Source organism: Vicugna pacos, chromosome 34 (assembly GCF_048564905.1).
Source record: "Vicugna pacos chromosome 34, VicPac4, whole genome shotgun sequence".
In the NCBI taxonomy this organism is placed as follows: Eukaryota; Metazoa; Chordata; class Mammalia; order Artiodactyla; family Camelidae; genus Vicugna; species Vicugna pacos.
In genome coordinates this window covers 16,559,609-16,569,689 of record NC_133020.1, presented here as the reverse complement: position 1 = coordinate 16,569,689, position 10,081 = coordinate 16,559,609, and the positions used below count along the sequence as shown (strand labels likewise).

The window sequence follows — 10,081 nt, the reverse complement described above, 5'->3', positions numbered from 1 at the left end:
GAGTAGGCCAACATTTTTTTTTTAATCTTTTAAGTGTTTTTGTACAAAAAGTGTATTTTTTTTGCATTTTTAAAACACCAGGGTGTGGGGAAGGGACGCAAACAAATAATGAAAAAGATGCTTTTATAACATTATTTCCCTGTTTAGAAAGAAAAAAAATCATTCCAATAGGATTTAAAAGTCTAAAGAGGAAATAACTTCATTTTCTTCTCTAAAGGCTAGAAAGGCCCCTGCCTGTTGAGCCCAGCCTCTCGTGCCCAGTGGAGCCACGTTACTCTCCAGTGGCCCAAGGTCACTATCACAGAAAGATCAGGCCAGGTTTCTGGGCACATGGCCTTACTTAACAGCAAGGTGGAGGCATCAGAGGATAAGAACCTCTCCCTACTGAAAGGATGTGGGCAAGAAGACACTTCCCTGAGCCAGAAGGGGGCAGGTGCGGCAGCATCCACACCCGGAGCAGAAGGTGGCAGAGCCCTCGGTGCCCCACTTCTGCTTCCATTCCCTTTCCAGGAGACTGGGGGGGGAAAGTCAAAATGACATGCCTGCGAAGGGAAAGTGCAACATATTTAGAACTTTTGGTAGAGGGAAGTATCTGAGGAGTCACAAAAGCTTTGCCAGCTTTTACTACAAGTGGGAAAAGAAAGCCATCAGGGAGATCCCACTACAACATAAACAGGCTTCCCTTTTCTGGAACCCTGGTGGCATAGGAGGTCAATTTCAGTTTCCCTTTCCACCGGACTGGACTTCTGGATCAGGTATTTTGGCTACAAGTGGACCAATAACCTAAGACTACAATCCAGGGCCCAGTTCCAGCTGTAAAGTCACTCCAACGCCAGCAAATGAAGTGTGGTACCTTGTAGTCCTCTAACTGGGAAATTTCACATCTTCCCCATCACAGTCCGAGAGGTGGGAGAATTAAGTCTATGACATCTCCAGGCTCAGACCAAATGGCAGTACTTGGAATGCAACCAAGTAATCACTGCAAAATAGTTTCAAGCAGCAAGAAATTACATCCAGATTCTCATGGAGACTACTGTAGGGTGCAGAGCAACAGCATGAAAGCAATCAAACTGTATAAATAATGTTTCTTTGCCTTTTTTCTTTTTAAAAAGAAATCCAGTGTCTCAAAAACTTGTGAAGATGTGTTTAAAAAAGAAAGGGTCAAGGAGCCTGCCACACCCTTTTGTTCCCGTAACTCTCCTGCTGTACCTTCTGATAGCGAGAGAGGGTGCAACAGCCTCTCCTGCCGTCGGCCTGTGACACCGTCTCTGTCCTACAATTGCACCCCAAGAGGGAAAGCAAAACAGGAAGCAAAGGCAAGGTGTTTCTACCACTGAGAAGTGGGTGCAAACCAAAAGCAAACCGGAAAGCAAGAGCAGTATTAAGGGGGAGATGAGGGACCGGAGTGGAGGCTGCTTTAGAAATCTGGCTGAGTATGCTTTGGTTTGGGGGCTGAAGAAGCTGGACATTTAAAGTGCAATCACATCGGTAATAAATGGTCATCCCTTTCTTCTGACTCCTCCCCCAGCTGGTCATCCCCCACACCGCGGTACGCAGCAGGCACATTCCGAGGTTTAGATCGGCACACAAAGTCACAGCCGTCCTGAAGGGAAAAAGGAAAGGAAGGAAGTGATCATTTGGAATAAGCAACTTTAGGGTAAGACAAAGGATATTAATGGTCTAAGAATGTGGCAAGAATTAGTTTTTTTCTGGGGATAATGAAGAGAAAACTCCAAAGCCCGAGGATTAGCCTAAACTGCACGAGGAGACAGTTGTAAAATTCTAATCAGGCCGCCCCCTCTCCCCATCCAGGCCCCTGATGGCTGTAGTGGGCTTCCCAACCTGAAACAGCATGGCTCCTCTGGCCAGGTCTCAGCAGGGCCAGACACTAAGGTGCGACACTACTTACTACTCTGCACTAGGGCAACTGTCTCGGTTTGCTGTGACTTTTGTGGTTTTAGCGCCCAAAGTCCTGTGTCTCAGGAAACCTCTCAGTCTGGGCAAACCAGGATGGCTGGTCCTTCAACCCTGCATGCAGGCCACGACTTAGCCAGCTGCCCTGGTACTTACTGCTACCAGGTTGCCAAGATCCTGCCAGAAGGCTAAGTGAGGAAACTGCTCCATTCCTTTGGCTCCCACCACCAGTCGCTGGTACAGGAACCCCCCAATGATATAAACAGCGACCAGTGATGCAAACCTGTTAGGGAGAAAGACATCTATACTTCAAAACCAAGAAATAGTGAAACCCAGTAAAGAAAATCTCTACATTCATTGTTAGCCGTGTTCCATAAAAATGAGAGAGGGAAAAAAAAGGTAGTCATGTTAATGAAAAGGGACTGGTAGCTTCCTTAGAAAAGCAACTAGTACTGTCAGTCTGAGAAACACAAAAGGCTCAGAAAAAAATAAAATTGTCACTCTGGCTTAGGGCTGAGAATAGTCACTAGTAGATACACAACTCCATTTCTTCAAAAGTTCTAACAATCTAATGGGATAGTACGAAAAACTGTCCGGCCCCCAAGAAGGGAAAAAACCCACCTGCAAACGCAAATACTTACTGGGGACAAAACAGTCTCACTTTTCAAAATGTGCGCAGAGTTTAAAGAGGATTTTCCCAAAGTTCTTCCCCCTCCAGTTATGTTTTGTACACATATACCTCCAAATAATTGTTGAGTTAAAAAAAAAGGCTTGGACTGATACAGGAAAAGGACTCACGTGACAAGTAAGATGGAGCCCACGCTGAGGTGGGAGACCTCCGGGGAGCAGGCCAGGCTGCTATCCATCTCAAAGAGGTAGAAACAGTCTTGGACTTTGCCTCGCTCCTCAGACACAGGGTTAAAATTGTCCTGATGGTGAGAGGACAGAACACAACGTTTATGTTGTAAAGTGTTTTTTTTGAGGCCTGTCTGAAAAAAGAACAACCCCCCCCAAGACCCCCAAAACATCTGCTTTCTCCTGCTTCAAAAACCTATTTCCCATGAATGATGGAAGACGGGTGTCTATGACTCAGGGAAAAACTGAACCTCCAGTTTTCTCTGATCCATCCCAATGATCCTGTTCCCTCCAGACAGTCTCTCCCACTGAAAGGTCAGTCCCTTCATGGCCCCTCTAGGCTCCTACGCCCCAGGGTGCCTCACCGCCAGGGTGCGTCGATTGCAGGAGATCATCACCACTGCCCGGCGCTGCTCCTTGCCACAGTGATTGTCATATTCATCACCCCCTTTATAGATCAGCATGATCCAATTACCTGAGGAGGGACAAGGAAAATGGAGCTTTGGGGCGGGGGACAAGCAGAGGCAGACCTGGGCACTGCGGTAGAGTGGACCTGAGTTCAATGAAATTGGCTTTAATTAAAATAACCCTTATCAGCATGAGCTCCATGCACCAGAAATACCGGCTAAAACGTGCTTCCTTACAACAGCTTTGTATTCCCTCGTTAAGAGAACTGAGAATCAGATATTCATACAAGAACAATCATAATTTTCCATGTTAAAGGTAGGCAACCAATAGTGCAAATACAATTATGATCTATCCCCTAATCATGATTTGCATTTTCTGAACACCTGCTGACATCAAAAGATGAGGTCACATACCATTACTGGGTGGCAAGCGAACGTCTAAGATTTTAAATTAACCACACATAAATTCAAAGTGGATGATTTTTAAGACTCGGGGAAGGGGATTCTCTCCTTCTTTAGTATTTTCTGTGTTCAAATTTCTTTTACAAAATATCATTTGATTCAGTAATAACGTGAGTGAATAGGGTAAGGATTTTGCTTCTAATTTTGCATATGAAAAAACAAAGTAAAAACGGTGAAATGATATTTCAAAGTCACAGGACAAATAAATATGAGCTGGGTCAAAATTCCAGTCTTCTGATCTCTAGCCTCAAACTCTTGCCATTTTTTTTTTGGGTTTTCTTTTTTTTGACATTTTTAAAATTATGTTATTTACAGGAGCAGCAATCTGCACTAAATCACTTACTCGTCTGCTTAAGGAAGGAAAACAGACCACAGTTGCTCACATAGTCCCTTCTAGCAGTAAGATTTATGACTTTTGAGAAATATCACCCAAACTCAAGTTGGGGGGGAGATTTTTGTAGACTGACTGGTTTTTAAAAAAGCTTGATCTCACTTTAAAACAAACACATAAATGTCCTGAGCCTTGGCTGCAGGACTGTGGAACAAGGTACCCTCTGGTTTGCAGGTATCTCAGGTATGCTGAACCACACACACCCCGTATGATGCACTGCAGGGACCGGGCAGGGCTGAGACAGGACTGTCAGAGGGACTGACCTGGGATCCATAACTAATCAACAGGGAGAGTCTTACTTCCATTGAAGATGTGAGTCTCGTTGAGTCTCCCTACGACTGTCTCCTTCCCGCTGCTCTTGCTGATCTGCACCAGGCCTGCCCCGGAGCTGTGGTTGCCAGCTTCTCGGCACACCCTGAACATGTAGACGTACGTGTCTGAGCCCTGGCCCACGGTGCTCTCAAAGCTGCAAGGAGAAGTGAGGAGACAGAAGAGGACAGTTACTGGCTGTCAGCCTTAAGAGCAGCCTCCTTTTAACCACCACCACCAAAAAAAGGTGCCTTCAATTTATTTACCTGATGTCACAGTAGATGTAATGGTGAATCACACCTGCTGCACCATGAGGTCCCCACGACCTGACAGACCCTGACCACACCCTAACTGCTGCTGACTGATTAAAATACAGCACCCAAGATGGCGAGTATTCTAGATATTTCCAGAATAACTCCTCTAGACTATGCTGAAGTGTTAGCTACTACTTCCCAGTGAGTAAGGGTCTATGTTCATGAGACACTCCTTAGTTCCTTAAAGATGATCTCCAGATTCACATACCCAGGATTCCTGACACTTATGATGACACATATAGGCCTCCGTATGTCCATCTGGTACTTCTAAGGTCCTACTGCATAGATGTATCAAATGCTGCTTTTTAATTTCCTATAAGCTGGTCCATTGGACCCAGTTTTGGAAACGGCTACTCTTTTGCAAAAGATGCCTGCACATGGCTACTGAGCACCGGGCCGAGCATCTGCTCTGCATCCTAAAGGAGAGCAAGATGGCACGGCCCAGGAAGACCAATGCTGCTGAAGTTTAGGTTAGAACCATCTCTCAGGGAAGGTTATGATACATGTACCCCCTACATATCTGGTAGAAATACTAAAATAAAATCAGTGAGAGGAGGAAAAGATTCTTTAATAAAGTCATTTTCAAGCCTTTAAGGTTCTTCTCATTTACCTTTTGTTATACAGCGGCTTCAGCCTCTTCAGCAGAGCCAGTTCGTTCTCTGACTCTTTACCCTTTTCTCCCACCAGGTCGCATGTTTTTTCTTCCGTCTGCCAGGAGTCCCTCACCGCCCCGACCAGCAGCAGGAGCAGGAGTGGTCCGGTCCTCCAGGAGCAGCAGAAGGGGCGCATCCTTTTGGGGGAAGGCAGGGAGTGGGGAGATGAGAAGAGAAGGGAAAGAGAGAAAGCATATGAATATGCGATTAATGAATGGCATTTAAAAAAACTTTTTATCCTCCATCCATCACCTACATTACACTAGTCAGGTTTCTTCGTTATCATGAAGTTGGGCTTTATTTTCTCATCTCTAGTTCAAGATTTTAGCTGTCACCCATGTTCTTTTTGCCATCCTTTAATATTCAAAACTGACTTCTTAAGTCTCTGGGTTCCTCTTTTTCTTCTTAAAAGTTATTTTAAAAGCTTCTCCCCAGCTGACTCCCTTGTCTGACACCACTGCTCACCTCCTGTCCTCCTGGTGTCCTTTCAGGACAGGGCCACAACGTGCATTCAACAAAGAGGACAGCATCGGCCTTGGTGAAGAGTTATTGTCTACAGATTGTCGATGATTTCTGCAAGGTGTGCATACAACAGGAGTATCTCTGGGGGTGCGGGTATAGCTCAGTGGTAGAGCACATGCTTAGTATGTGCAAGATCCTGGGTTCAATCTCCGTACCCCCATGAAAGAAAAAAAAAAAAAGAATATTTCGACTTGGGAAAAAGACAAATTTTTTGTCCTAGAAACTGTCAGAAGAACCAGTCAATGGCCTAGAGAATACGAAGGTGCCACTAATGAACAGTATTTTGAATCTGCAGAAACAGTCAGATTCTCTGGCATATGCAACAAATAGTACCTCATAACATCTGAGTCAAGAGCACCCATGTTAGGAAATTCATATATTTATCACTTTCAGCCTAACTCATAGGTAAGTCTTTCAGCACAAACTACAAAGGTGAGAAGAGAGAAAGGAAAGAACAAAAAAGAACTAATTATGACAGCCTGGTGGAGACATCCTTGCCTCTTTACCGTCTGGTGAAAAGTTGGATTGAGATGTCTCATTATTTAAAGTTTAATACTAGTTCCTAAATACTGCTAAAGCCAGTGACTCTCCCTAAGATAATACTCAAATTAAAATGAACACTTGCTAAGGGCTGGTTGGAAGTTACTAAAAAAAGATGTAAAATAAAGAAAGAGACTCGCATACTCTGGGCTCTAATCCCTCATTTTAATATTCAGGAGCATCCAACAGTCTGCGTTCATATTCACCATAAGAATGATGAGCAGAGATAAACACAGCCACAGTGCCAGGATCTCAGCATCGATCTGCTCTAGTGTCTCATCTCTGAAAAATCATTCAATCATTTAAACAACAGGAACAGAATTCACTAGGTCAAAATGAGTGGTTTGAAGATATTCCAAAACTCACCTCAGGCTCCACAAGTCATGAATCTCAAGAGTTTCTAGATTTCCAGTAAGTACAGCTGTCTTCCTACAATTCCAAATTGCTGACCATTCTTGGGAATCATCAAGCCACCTTACAAAATTAGCAAATCAACTCACCTGCCACTGGTACTGCTCTAGGAGTGGAAACGTGTGGTTGTTTCCCAAACTCATTTTCTTTTCTCTAATCTCATCTTTACACCCAGGCTACTGATTTACCCTTGCAAAAGAATTCACTCTGGTGTCTATGATCCAGGCCACTGCTACTTGTTAATTTCATAACAGTATTACCAATTTTCCTGATACAAAGATTCAATTCTCCCAAACTTCTCTCATTTATGGTAAAATGCTTCCATACTACAAGTCTTGACTTTGGTTCAAATTCTCTTTCAGAGTCCTCTAATTCGTTTTCATACTGTTTCAAATGACTCCATTGCACTTTTAGAATATAAAACTGAAATAGGCAGAATTTAATGGGTACTAATAAGTACCTGAATACATTTTCTCCACTCTCCTAAATGAAGTTACATTTGACTTTCTGTTTACCACATTCTACTGTGCTTGGGAAGTCGTCTCTCTGACTTGGTGTACTCCAAACATTAACTCAGCGTAGTTTACTAAGATGTTTTCCTAGAATAATTACGGCCAGCCACAAAGTCTGAAGCCCCCATAAACACATTCAAAGCATAAGCAGGAAAAAGCAGAGTGCTTGCTTTTTGCCAGGGACTGTTTGATGCACTTAACATTCGTTAACTGATTAAGCCTTAAACAACAACCCTATGCAGTAAATACAATTATTTTTCTTATTTTACAGTTAAGAAAACACACAGCTAGCGGTGTGAAGCAGATAGTCTTAGCTCCCAGCTCACGGTCTACCCTTAGCCACTATATGTACATCTTCTTTCACATTAATTTTTTGGGGATTAGAGTAAGCAGTCAAAGACCTGCTTTTTTTTTTTTTTGACAAAGCACGAAGGAGAAGTGACTCTTCACACAGTTCACTGACTAGAAGGCGGAATAAAGAACCCAGACCTCAAACTCCTACTTTTCCTTTAATTAATTCATTGCTCAACACACAACTTGACCAGCTGAGTTTCAAAAATGAAATAAGAGACTCCTTTTATTAGACTGATTTAGCATGCCATTTTCCTTACATTCTGTCAGGATCCAATTTGAAATTTCAACATTCCAGCCTTTCAAGATTTTTTTTTCCAGGATCGGTTTTCCAGAGGGATGCTCACACAGAAGGCTGTGTTCTTTGGCTTCAAAGTTAGTTCCTTATCTGCTAACAGTTGATGATTTCTTTTCCCAAATTAAAGCAAAGAATCTCACAAAACTGGGGAAAGGATGAAACACCTTGCAGTCAGCATTAATTAAGTTGAACTACTTGTTCTTATTGGTTCGAAAAGTTAGGACGAGAAAAAATTTGTTCCTGTCTTTCCTGGTTAAGGTTTGGCTATGGTTGAGCTGCTTCTCTTTGATTAGGTGGTATGCGCTCTCTGTGCCTTATCTAGATTATGTGCATTAACCTTCACAACCTAGAAAAGTAGATATAATTTCTCCCACTTTACAGATGAGGAAACCGATTTTCACAGAGGTTAAGTTAACTTACCTTAAGTTATACAAGTATTAAACATGTTGAAGTTAGGGGGGCAACTTGAATGATTCACAGCATAAAGATATTTACTGGAAAACTTCTCATAAATACAAGAGTGCAAAAACGTATTACAAAGAGCATTAAATCCAAGGGCTGGGTAGTCCCTTTGTAATGTGCTACAATTAAGATTCTCAAGGCGCAAGAGTCTGTCCTAGATACTTTGGAGACAAGCGGCAGGACTTAGAAGATTTTGAAAAGTCCCTTTCAATTTTCTTGTTCTACAATGATAGATCTATTTGGTTAATGCTAAAAATTCTCCTTCAATGGGATGACCAACGACTAAGCCAGGAACTGGGAAGCACTCGAGATCACTGGGCCTCTGTATCACTTACTTCCCCCACCCTTTAACCAGCCATGAGCATTTTCCGTTTTTCAATGGTATTTCTACTTTTTTCTCTCCGACTCATTTCTGATGAGGCGGCCCTATCTCCCGTCTCCAGCAGACTACACTTTCAGAAGAGCAGCCTTAGCTAGCTGAACCGCGCAGTGCTGTTAAAGCCTCAAGGCAGAAGCCTACGGCCCCAAGGGCAGAAGCTCCTGCAAAGAGGAACACAAATCTCTCGGTTAGCTACTCTTCATCTCATACACTCATCTTCCTCACATTTCCTCCAGCGTTCCAGACATTCTCGTTCCGCCTAGACTCCTGACTTCCCAACTGCTTAGGGCCATATCCTCTACACACGATGCTACTTTTAACCTCCCTCCACGATGCAGGCCAAAATCCCTTCCACAGGTATCCAGGAACACCTCGACCGGACTCCAGGTTTAGGGACCTTGCTTTTCCTGACTTCCAAACACGTGAATTCCCTCTCTGGTCTCGGAGGGCCTTTCTTCCTCGCTCCCTCCGGGACTCTGTGACTCCCCACCTCACGCCTCCGCCTTTCTGCCCTCGGGCTCCTCTGCTGGATTTTGGGCTAGAACTCGGGCCAAGGGGTACTTAGCGATGCCGACCCCTGTCACAGACACGAGGGGTGATTGTTCTCCAGCCCCCTCCTCCTCCACGCCCCTCATACTCACGTGTCGCGGGCAAAGGGAGCAGCCAAAGCTCAGAATCCCCGACTGAATAACTGCCCGCAGCTGGGAGACAGGGCCTGCGAGGGGCCGGCCGCAGACCCCGGTCCCAGAGCTCGTGGCAGAGCCAGGGTCCCCGCCAGGCGCCTCGTTGAGCTCCACTCCGGGAACCGGAAACAGGAAGCGCCGGGCGCCGCTGGGCGACCGTCCCTCCCACCAGACCCCGCGACATGTGACCACAGAGCCGCTCGCCCCTCTCCCCTTCTCCGTCTCTCAGAGAATCCCAGGCGCTGATTGGCCAGGGACGTGGGCGTCGGGATCCGCCCTCCGGGCACCAACTCCAATCCCCACGGAGATTTTGAAGTTGAGTTCCACTTTGTCGGATCGCTTTGCTACTAACGGGGATCCCAGCGCCACGGCCCCGGGCCCCTCGGCTCGCGCCCCCGTCACGTGGGGTCACGAGAGGTCACGCGCGGTCACGTGCCGGGCCCGCTCCCGGGTAGGCCGGACGGCGGGGGCGCGTGAGGGCGGAGGCGGAAGCGGCACTGCGGGGCGGGGCCCGCCCCCCAGGGCGCGGCGGGAGCTGTAGTTCTCGCGCGGGGTCGCTTCGTCCTGCTGCTGCCGCGGAACGCTTGCCGCCTGAGGGGGATGCTGGTTCGCCGTCTA

The 10,081-nt window shown here is 45.6% G+C and overlaps 1 protein-coding gene across 1 annotated transcript; it reads right to left on the bottom strand.

The window, feature by feature from the left end:
* Positions 1-1,079: 1,079 nt before the first annotated feature.
* M6PR (mannose-6-phosphate receptor, cation dependent) lies at positions 1,080-9,880 on the bottom strand. The gene is made up of 7 exons (XM_006218379.3): positions 9,422-9,880; positions 5,263-5,442; positions 4,329-4,495; positions 3,135-3,244; positions 2,713-2,843; positions 2,071-2,197; positions 1,080-1,603 (listed from the first exon to the last, which is right to left on the bottom strand). The coding sequence occupies exons 2-7, from the start codon at positions 5,439-5,441 to the stop codon at positions 1,481-1,483; spliced, it is 837 nt and encodes a 278-aa protein (XP_006218441.1). The 5' UTR covers position 5,442; positions 9,422-9,880; the 3' UTR covers positions 1,080-1,480.
* Positions 9,881-10,081: the final 201 nt, after the last annotated feature.